Source organism: Sus scrofa, chromosome 4 (genome assembly GCF_000003025.6).
Source record: "Sus scrofa isolate TJ Tabasco breed Duroc chromosome 4, Sscrofa11.1, whole genome shotgun sequence".
Taxonomy (NCBI): domain Eukaryota; kingdom Metazoa; phylum Chordata; class Mammalia; order Artiodactyla; family Suidae; genus Sus; species Sus scrofa.
In genome coordinates, this window is record NC_010446.5 from 46,055,880 (window position 1) to 46,075,891 (window position 20,012).

Here is a 20,012-nt window from a genome sequence, read left to right on the forward strand (position 1 = left end):
CTATCATTTCCATATTTTCAAATATGCCCATTAACAAGATTAGCTCAAATGTCATCAAGAACCTCCATGAAACTTGTCTTTTGTCCCTTGGCAATTTCCCATTCTCTCTGGTATTTACCCTTTTGTACATTGCATTATAGTTTCAGTGTTCACATTTTATTTATCTTAATAGACTTTAACCTCCTTAGGAACTGGGACTATGTAAAATATACCTTTACATTATCACAGTGGCTTGTAAAGTCTTCTCCATCTAATAAATTCTCAATTAAAATGTGTTGAATACATGATAGTAGAAGAAAAATGAGAATGGTCTTTTTAAGAGCAAATATAAGGCTAACATACAATGGAGGTCCCTGCCATTCTGTTTAAATCTATTCATTCTCATTTTTAATTTTCTCTAGTTTAACTAGGATGCCTTTCATCTGGTCTTCCATAAATATGGAGTCACTAAAGAGATATCATATGAAATCATCTAACTTGCCTTTCTTGACGGGTTTGCTCCTCAGTAGTTTCCATGGCACATTCCAGAGAATTCTGGAGAGACTGCAGCTGATTCAAGGTCTCTTTCAATAAAAATCGAGTTACAAATTGTTCCAAATTGGAGGCCTCTTGATAGTCCTAAATAGGACAAAACAAATGCTATTAGAAGTATGGTAGGAAAAAATAACCAGGAATGTTTTATTCTCATGATCCCATCAATCTCATATTAATCCTTGAGAAAAAGAGACAAAAAGGAGAGAAGACATGTTGGGCCCTGGAGGCTGGAGCAGAGTTCTATCTACCCACCATAAGTTAAGTAAGAGAGCTGCAGAAATGACTAGAATGTCTCATCTCCATTGCACAGGATTAGAAAAAAAGGACAAAACCTAGTTGAATTATGCAATAGACAACTACAGAAAAGAAAAAAAAAATATCTGGAGAAAGGTTGGAATGTGACTAACTCTGGGCTTGTTTTCTATTACCAACTAAATGCAGTCACATGTCAGCAATTGTCTTAATTCCCTCTTGATGTATTATATGCCTGATCTGAAGCCAAAGGAAATCATGTGTAGTTATCTCAAATTTCAGAAAATGTTAAACTTGGAATATTTACACAGTTTGTTAAATCTGATTATGAATTTTACCTGAATCTCATCTGGATCTAACATCTAGATTGAAGAAAGAGAATAAAACCATATTGTTGTGGAATGAAACATGTAGGAATCACTTTTTTTTAGGTCATGGGACAGCCAGCTAAATCTGATTTTCTATATTCTCAGGAGGGAACAATAGTTTGTTCAGCCAAAGAAAGGACTTATTTGGCTCTATCTCTAACAAAATGATTATTTCATGGTTGAAAATACAAAACTGAAAGAAGTAATGGTGACAAGATAATGCCAGGAAATACAGTGTGCTGAGAAATCTTGGGGTATGGCTGTAAACCCAAGCAAACAAGATTTAGTTAATTAACCTTTCTAGGTCTCAGCTTTCTCACTTAAAAATCAGACCAAGTACTCTGGCATACATCTGAACTCAAAAATATTCTGAGCTTCTATCAACTCTAAATTAGGAAATATTGAACTTCTGGCCTCCTGGTATAAGTTATTTTAGAATTTTATTCTGTTAGCAGAACAACCTAGTGTCATAGAAAACTTAACTTCTTTCCTAACTTGAAATAACAAAAGGTTTCAATCATCAGTCTCTCTTTAAGTTCATTTTTGTTTTTTTATTTTTGTGGATGAACAATACAGAAAATTTTCTTATCGCCCTATCTTATTTAAAAATTAAAATTTTTTATGTCTTTAAATTCCACCGAACAAATTAACCCTAAAACAAGACATTCCTTACTATAATCAGAATTTTGTGTGTTAATTCAATGTAAAAATATACAAAATATTTAATTTGAACATATAGCTTGTCATTTAGCAGCAATAAAATCTTCAAAAAATTAGTTCTTAGTGTGTTTTATAAAACTGAGTAAAGCTTTCCTTTGAGATGAAAAGAAAATGTGATGATAGAATAAAACAGTTGTGCTTGATGGATGTCCCATAGTTATAACATTTTTCTAAAGCACATTAAAAAGATAAAATGTATTAAAATGATGAGATGCAATTGTGTAGTCAGAGATCACGCCAACTGTATTTGTACTTCAGTATATACTACACTAATCTAAAGCAAATGATAAAGGTTTATACCTATTTATTGACAGCATATAAAAGTAAAGGGGTATGCATTTTTTTTTAGCTGTGCAGCATTGCATTGGCCTCAACCTTTTCTCATTTAAATGTTAGCTATTTGTCATGTTAAAATTATCTATAGAAAGGAGATTTTTACTTTTGAGTTATCCAGTTTAAATGCTCTGGTCACTGTGATTAGATTTTAGCTTCTTGGACACAAAGGTCATGCCTTATGCTTTTGTATGCCTCATGGTACCCAGAGCAGATACTCATTCAATACTTGAATGTTTGCAGATAAACTCCTAATTCTGAGAATCGATTGTGTTCACTATTATGGTCTTAATTGTTACATTTCTCTATTTCTTAAAAATTTTTTCTTAAAAATTTAAGAAAATTTTAAGAATTAATTAAGAATTGTTGTGCCAAGACTTGCATCTCACCTTGAGAATTTACTATCATCACTACTGACTCTCCAGATAACATTAAGAGATGGCACAACACAAATGGTACATTTGAAAGAAATGTTGATGCCTTGACATTGAGAGGAGTAGTAGGTGGGTTTGAGGATTTAAATGATTAAGTTTTTTGAGTCAATTATGAAAATCTGCTGTTATGTTCTGACCTTGATTGGCAAAGAGAAAAAAAAAATGCTTGTTTTCTATCTTTCCTATTTATCCTTCCAAACCCAGTTCATGTGTGGCTTTTCCTCCCTTTGAATAAGCATTTCTCTTCATAGGATTAGGAACAGGCCCTTTCCCTTCTGTGTGTTCTTGTAACAACTCTTCCCTACCTAGGATATAAATTTATCATTTTATACTATAGTATGTTGTTTGCTTGTCTATTTCTGCCATCCTGGGTCAGCTCCTTAAACGGTATGGAATATGTCTTAATCATTTCTGCCTCCAGAATGTCCAAAACAAAACCTGGCTCACAGCCTCTGATCCATAAATGCTTAAAACTATATGAGGAACAAGGAACCATTTGGGGGTTCAGGAGATGGAGGTAGTATCTGAGCTCTGGGAACTGCTCTTGCATCTCTCCAGTCACTGGCTGCCTTCCCCTGCATCTAGCCCTTGCTGGTGGTAGACACTGCTGTTCAGCTTGTTTAGTCATATGAGCTCTACAATAAAAGGAAACACAGCTTTATTTTATAACAGAGTGTTTGTCCTCATTTCATTTTCTGTACCATTGTTGGTCTTCTTCCCTAGCCTTATTCTGGATCCCAAGGTTTAGGACTGCAGTCCCAGGTGGTATGGATCCAATCTTCCTTCCCTTCTCTCAGATGTGCAGTGGATGTTCATTGAGATGACAGTGGCAAAAGAAGCAGATGGAGAATTAAATAGATAATAAGCTGGAAAATGTCAAAGCCTGGTCCTTTTTATTCTCAACAAATGTGTTGGTAGTAAAGGTACAAAAAGGGATCTTTGCATGCTGAACTCCCACAATATTCTATGGTGGCTTAAGTACATATTCCTTTGGGCACAACCTGGAACCTGAGAAATTGGTAGAAAGAACTTCTACTGGTCTAACAAAGCAGTAAAGAAAATGTACAGATGATACCTGATATCCAGTCCTTCATGTCTATAACAAAGGATGTGGGCAAATGAAGGCTAACTGTATGTTTTTCAGGTCCCAATAATGTTCATTCAATTCATTGATAACTGTTCAATTAATAATAAAGAGGAAATTGTTAATAAAGCAGCCTTAATATTTCCATTTGTACCTTGGAAAGCCAGAATGTATTTCAATCCACATATATCCTTTGTGTGGAGCTGGAACAGGGCGAGGAGTCATTCAGGTAAAATTCTTAGCATTAGCAGCACAGTGCTTTGAAAATCAGGCTTCTGAGACTGTGCATTTTAACTGTCAGACAGCAAGCCCTTGCCCATCTGGTATGATGGAGGTTTGGAAATCTTAGCTATTAACCTACTATGAATCATCTCTGTTAATTATAAAAATCAGAGCATAGTCTTTCCGGTTTGTGTTTGCCCTATTTGAAAATTAATCAAGTCAGTGACATTCAGTCTCAGTGTCATCTTGTTTACGAGATCAGATACAATCACATTTTGCAGGGGGTACTGCTTCTGAATGCCTTTTGATCTAAGCCCTGTAGCATTCCCTGTTGTGTGAGACATCTGGGCCAGCTTCTATAATAGGAAAAAATTCACTTTCACAAAAATAAGGTTTTTTTTTTCCCTCTTTTTCTACTTTTCCCCAAATTGTAACTTTTAAAATATGAACTGGCTTATCCTCTTATCTATGTCCTATTTCTTTAAATATTCTTAGACTTTCATTTTAAATGACACTTTTCAAACTAGGGGAACACATATCAAGTTTTGGCCTTACTAAAATAAAAAATAAGAAAATAGTCCTTAATTAAGTGTCTTAAAGCTGGACTGTGGCTAATTCCAGATAGGTCTTTGAAAATCTGAGATGACAGAACAAGAAATTAAAATATTTTCAAACTGTAGATTCCCAAGTATTAAGGGAATTGTAGTTTTTAAGGTCAGTGATAGAGAAAACTAGCTCTAATCTGTTATAAAGGGCTCATCCTAGAGATGTCAAGGATTTACTCCATGTAGATTTCTTACTTCCGGCTTCTTCTATTGCTCTGTCTAATACCAGCATACCCTAACAAGAACATACGGTTCCTTAAATGTCTTTGCTTAAAGAGTAATCTCAGAGTAATCTCAAATTAATCCTCTTTGAACAAGTAGAATTTCAGGAAAATTTACATGGGTATTTCCTTAATAGCATCAATCTCATAAACTTGTAAGGATTAAATGAAAAGTACATGGCATGTAAAGCACACCATATGATGTCCAGCTTGTAGTTTTTGATAAGTAAGTATTCACTATTGTTATAAATCCATTAGTGGAAGAATATTACAAAATGTAATAGATAGATCATTGGCCTAAAATTCACAAGACCTGGGTTTAAATGTTGTGATAATGGTTCACTTCATAATTTTTGATAGGGTAAATATATGGTCCCTGTTTGGAATGTAGCAGCTTTCCACAAATATTAATTTTTCTGAGTTCTTTCTACCTATATTTAGTGCTGCACATCTGCTACCCTGATTGTTCGAAAATGTATACTTTTTACATGCACATTTGTTACCATATTGGAACTATGACTCATGAAATTTGATATCTGAGGATTTGCAATGTAGAGTTCAAATGCAAAATTAATTTGAAAGTGTTTCCATTCTTGAATTTTTTCTCATCAAGAGTAATACATGAGATCTAGTTTACAGATCTAAACACTTCTTGCATCATCTCTTTTATCTACTCTGAATTCGATCAACTGTATCTTCTTCTAGACCATTTCACTTTCCAGAATCTCTCAGTCTTTAATGTTATTTTACTCCTGTTTTCTCTTCCAGATTTGTATTTGTACACTGGCTAAGATTTCTTTCCTTCTCCTTAAGTCATTATGAGTGTGGCTCTATTAATATGTTCATCCCTTATTCTGAATCACAGAAACACAGAAACCAGAAAAATAATAACAGAAGGAACTAGGGAAGATATGCATATCAGTGGCATTGTTTTTGAAACTCCAAAAACTTTCACCTAAAAACAGGTAGTGCAAATAGATTAAACACAATAACAACAAGACCCCAAAGGTACCAAATACAACTAAACTAGGTTTTAAGGGTGTCAACAGGAACTGGAAGTGATAAGTGGCTAAGGACAAAATCTCTGATGGCCACAAGATCTGCATTGCATGGTGTCACTGGGTGTGTAGGAAGAAACAGAGAGAGTAATGGGATCTGTGAAAGCCCTGAAGATAAGAGAACTCCAAAACAGCCAACAAATATTCATAAGAAAATATAATTGGTTGACTTGAGAACAGCTAAATCTGGGAAGAGTTTTATTCAAAAGTAGGTGAGCATAAAAATCTTAGTAAAGCCTAAAAAGGCTGGAACAATGAGGTCCTGTGAACTTTTGGAATCAATTAGCCAGGATGTTATGCTAGGAGGGTCCCACACTGAAAAGAAACTGCAGGGACTCAAATCAAAACTTAGCAGGGTTATAGAGATCAAGAAGATTCAGATAACAGTCAGGGAGAGCAACAGAGCCAGAAATCTCAGAAGAGCCACTATATATTTTTAATACTACAAGACAACCAAGAAGGAGCTCTGTGAAGTCAGAAGAACTATTTTGAACAGATCCTTCTTTGAAAAACTCAAGAAAATCATGTTAAAAATAGGCAACAGAAAATTATTAAGGTGAAGTTCTATATAATGGTTATTATTAAAAAGGGAAATAAAGAGTAAAATAATGTTCCTGCAGACAATGGGTGTGCACAGAAAGATAAGCCCACAAAACAGATCAAAACTATAACCAAGTATTTAAAAATGAGCTAAAAGACATTAACAAAAAATTGAAGAAAACAAAAATAAGGAAAAGAAAGAAAAAGGATTTGAGAGGTGTCGGGAGATGTTTCTACAATCTTTTCTTAGCCTCTCTGCTTCTATTTTCTATGCTGAAAACTCCATCTTGTCCTGCTCAAACTTTACCCTATATTCCTGCTTGAAAAACAGTTGCTGTCCTGGTAAATAACTTAAGCTTAAGAACAAAGACCAAAAGGCATAAGTTATTCATGTGGTCAGCTGAATGAGAACATAATGTGTTGGTCTAGGCATGCCTGACCTGTGCAGATAGGCATGTTGTTTTGCACAGCATGATATGTCCTGTTAAGATAAGAGGAAGATGAGCCTCATGGCCCCAAGGGGTTTATGAGGGGTTGTTAGCAGGATATGCATTAGCAAGGAGATTAAGGTGCAAACCTAGGCACTCCGGGTTGCCACAGTTAGGTATGACCTCTGCAGAAGCACAATGGTGGTTTTCTAGATGCTATGCATAGACAGCTGATGCCAGGCTTCCTCAGTGCTAATGACTGTTAAATGCGTAAAGGTCAGAGTAAAGGCTTAACCAGCTATGTGAGTTTTAAAAAAATAAAAAAACTATATTCTACACCTACAGTCCCCTCCTCACTTGACATAATCCCAAAGAGCACAATAAAAGCAGTGTGTTTTCTTGAGGCCATGCTCTTGGTCCGTGAGACCTTGAGTCCCCAGTTCCCAACTTTGATTAACATAAATGTCTCTATGTTTTGTTTTATGTTAACCATTTCTTAAGTTTCACAGCACCCGTTCTCAGCCTTCATCTGCTGAGTTGGTCCTGGCAGAGAGGAAGTGAAAAATATTGCAGATAAGCAAAAAAAGACCTACCATACTTATAATAGAGTTCCTTAAAGAATAAATCCAGAAATCAACAAAGGAACAGAACAAATCCTAGAATCTAACATTCAAGAATGCTTTTCTGAAATAACAATATTTAAAATTAGGTACTGAAAGCATACTGCATGTGTAAGAGTAACAAGTAAGCACAAACAGATTAAGACACATTTTAGTAAAATTACTAGACTTTAAAAGACAAAGTCTTTGTGCAGTTACACATAAAGATCAAAACACTCCTAGAGTTTTTTAAAAATTATATTATTTTGATACATTCCAAAATCAACACTTTTTTACTAGAAAAAGTAGAGAAATATATTTAATATATACAAAGTAAAGAAATGGAGCCAAAAATTTTATATCAGGAAACATTGACTTCTAACTGTAAAGAGAACTGAAAAAAAATTTTTTTTTTTTGGTCTTTTTGCCATTTCTTTGGGCCGCTCCCACGTCATATGGAGGTTCCCAGGCTAGGGGTTGAATCGGAGCTGTAGCCACTGGCCTACGCCAGAGCCACAGCAACGCGGGATCCGAGCCGCATCTGCAACCTACACCACAGCTCATGGCAACGCCGGATCCTTAACCCACTGAGCAAGGGCAGGGACCGAACCCGCAACCTCTTGGTTCCTAGTCGGATTCGTTAACCACTGCGCCACGATGGGAACTCCTGAAAAATTATTAACATGCAAAAACTCAGATTAAAATGTTCCCAAGAGCTCCTCCCAAGTAACCTACTAGAGAATGAGCTTCATATATCTAAAATAACTAGAGTGTTCAACATAAAAAATAATGATGTAGGACAAGCAGTAGCAGACTTTTTTAAAACAGAGAATTATATAGTAAATATTTTAGACTCTGTTAACCAAGACACCACAAATATCACTGTATCATGAAATCATCAGCAGATAATTCTTAAAAGAATGATTCTAGCTGTGTTCAGAGAGCATATAACACACGTGTTTGGCAGAATCTGGCCAATGGCTAAAGTTTTATAACCCCTAATACAGGCATTGACTATCAAAGGCTGCCAACATCAAAAGAGACATCTAGAAAGTACGTGCTTTGTGATGTTGCCAAATAAGACTCTGGATTCATCAGACTATTTGAGGTAAAAACAAAGTTCAGAAGAACATGATAAATTGTGCCGTGAGAGGCAGCAGTGAAGTCTAGATGGTGAGAGTTGTGGGAATAGACAGATATGGCCTGTAAAATTCAAGATTCTTTGGCACGCAGTAGAAACACTCCCAAATTAGTAACTTTTATCACCTCTCATATACTGGCTTCTCAACTGCTGTTTTGCATTTTTCTGGGGTGTAACAGAGAACCAAATGTTATATTTTTCAGTGTAAAGAGCAAAGAGCTATATTTATGAATAAATTTGGCTCAATATATGTTTGTTGATATGGATAATGAAATATAACCAAAATTTCTTCTCCCCAAATATGCTTTTTTCCACCTTTTAGCCCACACATTTTTTTCTTTGAAGACAATTTTTAAGTACATGAAATACCTCAAGAGTAACAGTCATTTATAATTTGTCTCTTCCTAAACAGTATATATGTCAGATGAATATATATTTTAATGATAGTCATATAATACTGAGCATTAATATGCCTAATTTACTGAATTTTTCAAAGACAAATACACATTCAAAACATCATATATGATTTTTCTGTTTTCAAAAACAAATTACTCTTGTCTTGATCTAAATAAATTCTGTGCCAGAGGAATAATTGGGTATTAAAATATTGTGAGCACTGCCAAATGGTCTAATGCATTGGAAATGGTAGATACTTAATATATTTAAGCATTGGCACATTTTTGGATTAATTCACCTTTGTGACCCATTTATGAATAGAATAACAAAGCACTCCAGTAACTTTTTATTCAAGATCAAATGTTCCTAGGAATAAAAAACCTTCTTCAGAATAACAACTAGGCAATTTTTTTCTTTTAAATGATCTTTATTTTTTGCATTATAGCTGGTTTACAGTGTCCTGTCAATTTTCTACAGCAAGATGACCCAGTCATATATACATATATACATTCTTTTTCTCACATTATCCTCCATCATAAGTGACTACATATAGTTCCTAGTGCTATACAGCAGGATCTCATTTCAATGGGACTTAAAAATAATATTGTGAGAGAGATCAAGATGGTGGAGTAGGAAGACACAGCCTACTCCTCCAATCATGAACACATCAAAAATACATCTACACATGGAGGAACTTTCACTGAAAATAAACTTGATACTGTCCAAAAGTCTCTTCTTACAACTAAGGCTGTAAAGAAAGATCCATAAAGTTGGGTTAGAAGGGAGGAGAAGCAATCAAGTTGGAACCCATGTCCCTAACAGGTGACACAGAAGAACAGGGGAATATCATGGGTTTAGGGACTTTCCGAGGGGAGTGAGTTCAAGCCACATATTGGGCACCCCAGCCATGGGGTCCAACACAGGGAAGATGAGTCCACTTAGCTTGTTTGAGAACCAGTGGGGTTTACTGGAGGGCTGTAAGAAACTGAGACTCTGCTTGTGAAGAGTGCACGCACACACAAGTTAATCCCCAGGAACAGCATAGGAGCAGCAATTGAAAACTGCTTAGGGCTCTTGCCAGTTTCCTGCTACTGTCCCAGTGAGTACCCGAGGTGGCTGTTTCATTAGCACAGCTTTCAACTAAAGCAAAGGATGCTGTTTCCAAGGAGAGCATGAACACTTAGAAAGAATGGAGCTGGCTCAGACAGAACCCTGCCTCTCAACGGAGGAAGGGCAGCCATTGTTTGCATGCATGCAGAGGCAAAAGATTAAGGGATACCTGTGGCTCTGACTGGCTTGATAGAACTGTTGAAATGTGTGCCTCAGCTCATGCCAGGTGCTCATTCCAGGCCCTCTCATTCCAGTGCTTCCGTCTACTAGAGTGGAAGTGCCATTGTCCTGAGGAGTGCACACACTCAGAGAGAAAGGAACCAGCTCAGATCTGACCTCAAGGAATCTGCTCCAGCACCTTAGTCTCACTCCTATCCTAAATAGGGAAGTGACTAACACTGAGGGAGAAGGCCCAACTCAAACCTGGTTCCAGCTCCACCCCCGCCCCCCCCACCTCCAGCTCTACCTACCACCAAGGTAGTAGCTGCCAACAGACCCTGAAAGAAGTCATGACCCACATTCACTTTAAATTCAGTTCTCCCACCAAAGCTACTGGACACACCCAGAGTGCATAGGGATGCCCTCACACAAGGACACTGTTCAAGAACATGAACAGATAGATGTTTCACTCTGAAGCTTCATAGAGATGAGAAATTTAACCTAGATTAGGAGAGGAATATATTTCAAATGAAAGTACAAGAAAAAAGATGTCTAATGAAACAGAGATAAATAATTTACCACATAAAGAGTTCAAAGCATTAGTAATAAGAATGCTAACTGAAGGAGAGGAAAGAATCACCAAATCAGAACAGGAAGGAAAAGGCACATTTGTTTACAAAACTAGGAGTAGGGACTTCTGGGACAACATCAAGGATAATTATAGGAGTCCCAGAAGGTGAAATAACTGAGAAGAAGTAGAAAGTTATGTGATAAAATTATAGCTGAAAAATTCCCAAACTGAAGAAGAACAAAACTGATTCCAGGTACAAAAGCATAGAGATGCCCAAACAAGATGAACACAAAAAAACTCACATGAGGGAGTTCCCGTCGTGGCGCAGTGGTTAACGAATCCGACTAGGAACCAAGAGGTTGCGGGTTCGGTCCCTGCCCTTGTTCAGTGGGTTAAGGATCCGGCGTTGCCGTGAGCTGTGGTGTAGGTTGCAGATGCGGCTCGGATCCCGCGTTGCTGTGGCTCTGGCGTAGGCCAGTGGCTCCAGCTCCGATTCGACCCCTAGCCTGGGAACCTCCACATGCCGCGGGAGTGGCCCAAAGAAATAGCAAAACAAACAAACAAACAAACAAAAAACTCATATGAGACACAGCATAATTAAAGCGACAAATTTACAGAGATAATTCTAAAGGCATCAAGGGAGAAACAGAGTCATATACAAGGGAACCTCCATAAAGCTATCAGATGATTTCTCTGTAGAAATTTTGCAGGCCATAAGGGAGTATGATATATTTAAACTGCTTAAAGGGAAAAAAACCTACAACCTAGAATACCCCTAATATTCAGAATTGAAGAAGCAATACAGAAATTCTTAGAAAAGCAAAAACTAAAAGAGTTCATCAATACTAAACAGATCTTTCAAGAGGTGTTTAAGGGTCTTCTTTAAGTGGATAAGAAAAGGCTATAATAAGAAGTAAGAATTTATAGGAAAGAGAAAATTCCATTAGTAAATCAAAATATAGTAAAGATTTGGATCAACCACTTAGATATGCTGGTATTAAAACTAAAAGACAAAAATTGTAAAATCAGCTATAACTACAATAATGGATATACATAAAAATGCAAAATATGATATGAAAAACAGAAAACATGGGGGAGGGAAATAAAAAATTTAGATCTTTTAGAATGTGTTTGAAATTAAATGAATAAAACAAGTACATATAGATCAACGTGTAAAACCCCATGGTAACCACAAATCAAAAATATACAATAAATACACAAAACCTAGAGATAAAGGAATGCGAGCATAATATTGAAAAAAATCATCAAACCACAAGAAAAGAAACTAAATAAAAAGAAAAGAACAGAGAACAATGACAAAACAACCAGAAAATAAGTGACAAAATGACAATAAGTTGACATCTATCAATAATCACTTTAAATGTCAGTGAACTAAATGGTACAATGAAAAAGACATAACATTGGATAAAAATATAATAACTAACTATATGCTGCCTAGAAAAGTCACTTCAGAACTCAAGACATACATGGGCATAAAATGAGGAGATGGAAAAAATATTCCATACAAATGGGATGACAGGAAAAGTTGAGTAGCAATACTAATATCAGAGAAACTAAATTTAAAACAAGATATATAACAAAAGACAAAGAAGGGCATTATATAAGGGTACTGGGATCAGTGCAAGAAGATATAACATTGTTATCATATATGAACCTAACGCAGGAGCACCTACATATATAAAGTTAATATTAAAAGATGTAAAGAAAGGAAATGACAATAATACAATAATAGCAGGAGACTTTGAATACCACACTTGCATCAATGTACTGATCATCCAGACAGAAAATCAAAGGAAACAGTGACCTTAAATGATGCATTAGACCAACTGGACTTAAAAGATAACTACAGGACATTCCATCCCCAAACAGCAGAATACACATTCTTTTCAAGAGCATATCAAATATACTCTGGGATATATCGAATGCCATGGCAAAAAACAGGTCTCAATAAATTTAAGAGGACATAAATTATATCAGGCATATTTTTCAAGTCAGATTGAAATCAATTACAGGAGGAATAAAACAATAGGTCAAGGAAGAAATCAAAGAGGAAAGAGAAAATACCTTGTGAAAAATTAAAATAATAATAAAAAAAAACTTTTCGGGAGTTCCTGCTGTGATGCAATGGGATTGCCAGTGTCTCTGCAGCACCAGGGCACAGTTTTGATCCCTAGCCTGGCACAGTGGGTTGAAGATCTGGAATTGCTGCAGCTTCAGCATAGATCACAACTATGGCTTGGGTCTGATCCCTGGCCTGGGAACTCCATATGCTGCAGGATGGTCAAAAAAGAAAAGAAAAGAAAAAAAAAAAACTTTCCAAAATCTACATGATGAAGCAAAAGCAGTTCTAAGAGGGAAAATTACAGCAATACAGGAACCCACCCCAAACATGAAAAATCTCAAATACAACCTAACCTACACCTAAAGGAATTAGAAAAAAGAACAAAGTCCAAAATCAATAGAAAGAAAGAAAAAATAAAGATCAGAGAAGAGATCAATAAAATAGATTAAATAATACCACAAGAGAAATGGTCAATGAAACCAGGAAGTGTTTTTTTTTTAAAGATAAACAAAACTGATAAGCCTTTAGCCACGCTCATTAAGAAAAAAAAAGAGAGAGAGAGAGAGAGGGGACCTAAATAAACAAAATGAATGAAAGAGGAGAAATTATATCCACAGAGATAAGTCTTAAGAGAATAATATGGACAGTTAAATGCCAATAAACCAGACAGCTTAGAAAAAATGAATGAATTCTTAGAAACATACAATTTTTTCCAAATTGAATTAGATAATCTAAACAAACTGATGACTAGTAGTGAAACTAAATCAGGAAAAAACAAAAACAAAAAACCTCACAGCAAACAAAAGTCCAGTACCAGGTAGCTTCTTTTTGGTAGGGGAATTCTACTAAATTCTTCATATAAAAAAGACATAATATCTACCTTTCTTTAATTATTCTAAAGGAACACTCCCAAGCTCATTCTGCAAAGACACTATTACCCAGATTACCAAAACCAGACAAAAACACTACAAAAAAGAGAAAATTATAAGCACATATTTGTGATGGATATCGATGCAAAAATCTTCAATGAACTGTTAGGAAATCAATTAAACAATATATAAAAAGAATCATATACCTTAATCAAGTGGGATTTGTTCCAGGAATGTGGAAATAGTTCAGTGTTACCAAAACAATCAATGTGATATACCATATTAACAAAAAGAAGGACGAAAATCAAATGATCATCCAGTAGAAAGAGAAAATGCATTTGATGAAATTCAACATCCATTTATGACAAAAACCCTTGTCAAAGTTGGTATAAAGGAAACATATCTCAACATAGTAATGGTCATTTATCAGAAGTCCACAGCAAATATACTCGATGATGAAAAGCAAACAAAACAAAGCATGCCCACCCTCACCACTTCTGTTTAACATAGCATTGGAAGTCCTAGACATACCAATCATACAACAAAAACAAAAATGAAATAAAAGACATTCAAATTGGAAGGGAAGAAGTAAAAATAATCATTTTAGACCATGATACAGACCATGATACTATAGGTAGAAAACCCTAAAAACTCCACCAAAAAACTATTTCAACTAGTAAATGAATTCACTAAAGTTGCAGGATATGTGATTAATATACAGAAATCTGTCATTTTTCTGTACACTAATAATAAGCTATCAGAAAAAGTGAGAAAAGAATCTCATTTAAAATCATACCAAAAAGATTAAAATACCTAGAAACAAAATTAACCAAGGAATTGAAAGACTTATACCCTGAAAACTGTAAGACATTTATAGAGGAAAATGAAGCAAAACAAAGATGTCAAAATATATCCCATGTTCATGGATTGGAATAATTACTTTTGAAAAATGTCCAAACTACCCAAAGCAATCTACAGATTTAATGCAATCCCTATCAAAATACTCATGACATCTTTCACAGAACTAGAAGAAATAATACTAAAATGTATATGGAATCTCAATATAGACAAAGCAATCCTGAGAAAAATGAACAAAAGTGGAGGCATTATGCTTCCAGTTTCAGTTAAAGCTATAATAATTAAAAGAACATGATGCAAAAATAGGCACATAGATCAATGGAACAGAATAGAGAGCCCAGAAATAAACCCATACACTTATAGTCTATTACTTTTACAACAAACGATGCAAGAATATACAATGGAGAATTTCCCAGTATCTTCAATATGCTGCTGGGAAAACTGGACAACTATCTGTAAAACTGGACAAGAATAAAATTATTACACTTACACCACATACAAAAAAAATAAGCTCAAAATGGATTAAAGACCTAAATGTGAAAACAGAAACCATAAAAATTCCTAGAAGAAAACATAGGAAGAACATGCTTTGACATAAATTGTAGCAATATTTTTTGGTCTGCCTATTAAAGCAAAGGAAAGAAGAGTGAAAGTAAACAAATGGGACCTAATTAAACTTAAAAGCTATTTCACAGACTGGGTCACTTTGCTGTACAGTAGAAATTGACAGAACACTGTAAATCAACTATAATGGAAAAAATAAAAATCATTAAAAAACACAAAATGAATGGGAGAAAAATATTCACAAATTACATGAATGATAAGGGATTAATATACAAAATATATAAGCAGCTCACACACTTAACACTTAATGTTAAAAAAGGCAGTAACCTGATTAAAAAATGGATGGAAGACCTGAATAGACATTTTTCTAAAGAAGACATATAGATGGCGCATAAAAAGATGTTCAACATTGCTAATCATCAAAGAAATCAAATCAAAGCCACAATAAGATATCATCTCAAACTTTTCAGAATGGATATACTCAAAAGATCACAAATAACAAATGTTGGCAAGGATGTAGAGAAAGGAGAACCCTAGTTCATCACTGGTGGGAATGTAAGTTAGTGAAGCCACTACGTAAAACAATATGGAGTTCCTTGAAAACACTCTGATTAAAGGTGTGTTACAACTTCTCACTCAGTGCTTTATGTCTCTTAATCTCTTTCATATTTTCTGGCCACAGTCTATGATATCTTCAGTTCTGTCTACCAGTTCACTTATTCTCTTTTTTGCTATATTTAATCTACTGTTAGTCTCCTGATGTTTTAATTCCAAATTGCTTTCATTCTTAGCAAATCATTTTTGTTTCTTTCTCAAATTTGTTTTGTCTTTTTTTGTTTTGTGTACTCATGCTCATTTCTCATATTTTTAATCCTACCAAGTACTTATAAAAATGTATTAACATATTTATTCTTAAGCTGTATTAAGTTTTTGTGTTTCAATTTTTTTTTTTTTTACTGTCAGTTTATATTATTTGTAAGATTACTCTGTGGAGGTATTTACATATAAATTTAGAGAGAATTTAATCTTTCTTTTGCCCAGCCCTGGGGGCACCAAAATATTGGAGTAAATTTTATTTATTTCTAATTTTTATTATGTTTCTTTTTTGGCCATTTTCTGGAAATGGAAATTTCCAGGCCAGGGATTGAATCTGAGCCACAGAAATGGCAACGTCAGATCCTTAACCTACTACCCTTGGCCAGGGGTTGAGCCCATGCTGCTGTAGAGACAATGCTGGATTCTTATTGCTGCACCACAGCAGGAATTCCTGGAATAATTTTAAATTAAATTATTGGCTTGAGCCTATCCCCATCACCCAGGAAGTTTAAATTTGGTTTGAGATTTCACATGAGGTCCAAACTGTAGTTGCAATTCACAGGACAAACTCTTTCCTTCTCTTTTGTTTATTCAGTGTTCAGGATCATTAGGGGTAATTTTCCTTAATGTAAGGAGTAAAGCCCTTTGGGTTCCAAGTTTATACAATAGGTATCCTATTGGAATCCCTACCTTGGAGAGGAGATGATTGTAGCCAGGCTTTCTGTATTTCCACTGGGGTTTCAAAAGGCTCAAAAAATAAAATTTAAGGTTACTGGATTAAAGTCAGATTTCTTGTACTTATTTGTTTGAGTGCCCTCTTTCACTTATATTTTGGCTCCTGAGGAGTATTTGCTCTTTAACCAGGAAATTGAAATATTTAAAAGTTTTAAAAATATATTGTGTGTAATATTTTTAGTTTGTTTCAGCAACAGGCCTGTTCAAGGAATTTTCCCCCCAATAAATTTACTCCATTTACTATAATGGAAGTTGATAATTATTTTTAATGGATACTTTATTTGATCCTCACAAACTTGATCTAAGAGATTAATTAACCTACCTAAGGTAATATAGCTAATGGATAAATTTTGACTTTAGTGTTCATATGTTATAAATGAACCACAGAAAAAAATTAACAAAAAATCTTTGTTTTTCATAATTAGTTTAAAAATCTGACTTTATCATAACAGACATACTCTGAAATGACTGAAACAATTTTTCTACAGATACATTATTAAAAATTTTTAATTAATTTAAGTATAGTTTACCTACAATGTTGTATTAGTTTCAGGTGGACAGCAAAGTCAGATCGTATGTGTGTGTGTATAAATAATATAATATATAATTATATATATGTGTGTGTATATATAGAAATAAATATTTCATATCCTTTCCCATTATAGGTTATTAACAAGATATTGAGTATAGTTCCATATGCTATACAGTAGGTCCCTGTTGTTTATCTGTTTTACACACAGTAGCATGTATACGTTAAGCTCAAACCCCTAATTTCTCTCTCCTCCCACCTCTTTAGTTAACATAAGTTTGTTTTCTGTCTATGAGTCTATTTCTGTTTTGTAAATAAGTTCATTTGCATAATTTTTTAAGAATCCACATATAAGTGATATCATATGATATTTGTCTTTCCCTGACTTACTTCACTTAATATAACAATCTCTGAGTCCACCCATGTTGCCGAAATGGCATATTTCTTTATTTTTATGGTTCAGAAATATTATATTGTGTGTGTGTACACACACAATATCTTCTTTTACATTCATCTGTTGATGGACATTTAAGTTGTTTCCATGTCTTGGCTATTGTAAATAATGCTGTGATTAATATTGGGGTGCCTGTATCTTTTTGAATTACAGTTTTCATCTTTTACAGATATATGCCCAGGAGTGGGATTACTGGATTACATGGTTACTCTGTTTTTCATTTTTTAAAAAGGAACCTCCACACTGGTTTCCATAGAGGCCATAACAATTTACCTTCCCATCCAACAGTGTAGGAGGGTTCCTTTTTCTCCACACCCTCTCCAGTATTGGGAAGACCTTTGGATGAGGGCCACTCTGACTTGTATGAGGTGATAACTCATTGTAGTTTTGATTTGCCTTTCCGTAATAATTAGCAATGTTAAGCATGGTTCATTTGCCTCTTGGCCATCTGTATGTCTTCTTTAGAGAAGTGTATATTTGGGCCTTCTGTTAAGTTTTTAAAAATTGGGTTTTTTTTTCATATTAAGTTATATGAACTCTTTGAATATTTTAGAAATTAATCCCTTGTTGGTTTTAACATTTTCAAATATATTCTTCCAGTCTTTAAGGGTGTCTTTTAATTTTGCTTATGGCTTCTTTTGCTTATGGTTTTAAGTTTAATTAGGTACCTTTTGTTTATTTTTGTTTTTATTTCCATTACACTAGGAATAAGGATCAAAAAATATTGCTGCCCCTAGCCTGGGAACCTCCATATGCTGTGGGTGAAGCCCTAAAATGACCGAAAAAAATTTGTTTTAGATCTATGAAAAATGTCATTGGTAGTTTGATAGGGACTGCACTGGATCTGTGGACTGCCTTGGGTTATGGCCATTTGTACAATATTGATTCTTCCAATCCAAGAACATGGTATATCTTTCCATCTATTTCTATGATCTTCGATAGCTTTCATCAGCATCTTAAAGTTTTTCACCCTTTATTCTTTTGTTATCTTGTGATTTGATGACTATCTTATATGCTGTGTTTGAATTCTTTTTTCTTTTTTTTTTGTGTATCTATTTTAAACTTTTATTTTGAAGTTACCAAGAGGTTTTTGTATAGTGGTCCATATATATGTGATTATTTTAAGTTTCTGATCTCTTAATTTCAAACGCCCTTTCAAAACACTTGGTATGTACTCTCTTCCCCTCGTGGTTACTATTTCAATGTCATATTTTATATCTAATTGTTTTGTGTACCCTTTAACCACTTGTGGATACAAATGATTTTACTAATTTTGACTTTTAACCTCCTTACTAGCTTTGTGTATACATGATTTCTTACCTTTAATGTATGTTTGCCTTTAGCAGTGAGCTTTTTCATTTTGTAATTTTCTTGTTTCTAGTGTGACTTTTTCTTTTTCATCTAAAGAAGTTCCCTTAGTACTTGTAATAAAGCTGGTTTGCTCTTGCTGAATTCTTTTAGCTTTTGCTTGGATGTAAATGTTTTGATCTCTCTATCAAATGTAGATGAGAATCCTACTGAGTAGAGAATTCTTGGTGTAGTTTTTCCCCTTTCATCACTTTAAATATATTATACCACTCCATTCTATAGTGCAGATTTTCTACTGAAAAAAACAACTGATAACCTTATAGGAGTTCTCTTGCATGTTATTTGTTTATTATCCCTTTCTACCTTTAGTACTTTCTTTTTAACTTTTGTCATTTTTGATTATAATGTGTCATGGTGTATTCCTTTTCAGTTAATCCTGTATGGGACCCTCTGTGCTTCCTGGACTTGGGTGACTGTTTCCTTTTCCAGGTTAGGGAGATATTCAGCTAGTATCTCTTCAAATATTTTCTTGTTCCCTTTCTCATCTCTTCTTCTGGGACACCAATAATGCGATTATTAGTGTAGTCTCAGAGGTCTCTTGAACTTTCCTCATTTTCAATTGTTTTCTTTATTTCTGTTCAGTAGCAGTGATTCCCACTACTCCATCTTCCAGCTCACTGATCTCTTCTTCTGAATCATTTAATCTACTATTAAGTCCTTCTAGTGTATTTTTCATTTCAGTTATTATATTCTTTATTTCTGGTTGTTCTTTATATTTTCTTTTCTGTTTTTTTTCTTTGTCTTTTTGCCTTTTCTAGGGCCTGCAGCATATGGAGGTTCCCAGGCTAGGGGTCTAATCAGAGCTGTAGACACTGGCCTACACCAGAGCCACAGAAACACAGGATCTGAGCCGCATCTGTGACCTACACCACAGCTCACGGCAACCTTGTGGTTCCTAGTCGGATTCGTTAACCACTGAGCCACAATGAGAACTCCATATATTTTCTAATTATTTGTGAAA

The 20,012-nt window shown here is 34.7% G+C and overlaps 1 protein-coding gene across 1 annotated transcript in view; it reads right to left on the reverse strand.

The window, feature by feature from the left end:
• NECAB1 (N-terminal EF-hand calcium binding protein 1) overlaps positions 1 to 20,012 on the reverse strand; it is a 257,897-nt gene that overhangs the window by 74,103 nt on the left and 163,782 nt on the right. The window contains exon 6 of the mRNA XM_021089131.1: positions 482 to 618. Within this exon, the coding sequence (XP_020944790.1) occupies positions 482 to 618 (137 nt within the window). The remainder of the gene's footprint in view (positions 1 to 481; positions 619 to 20,012) is intronic.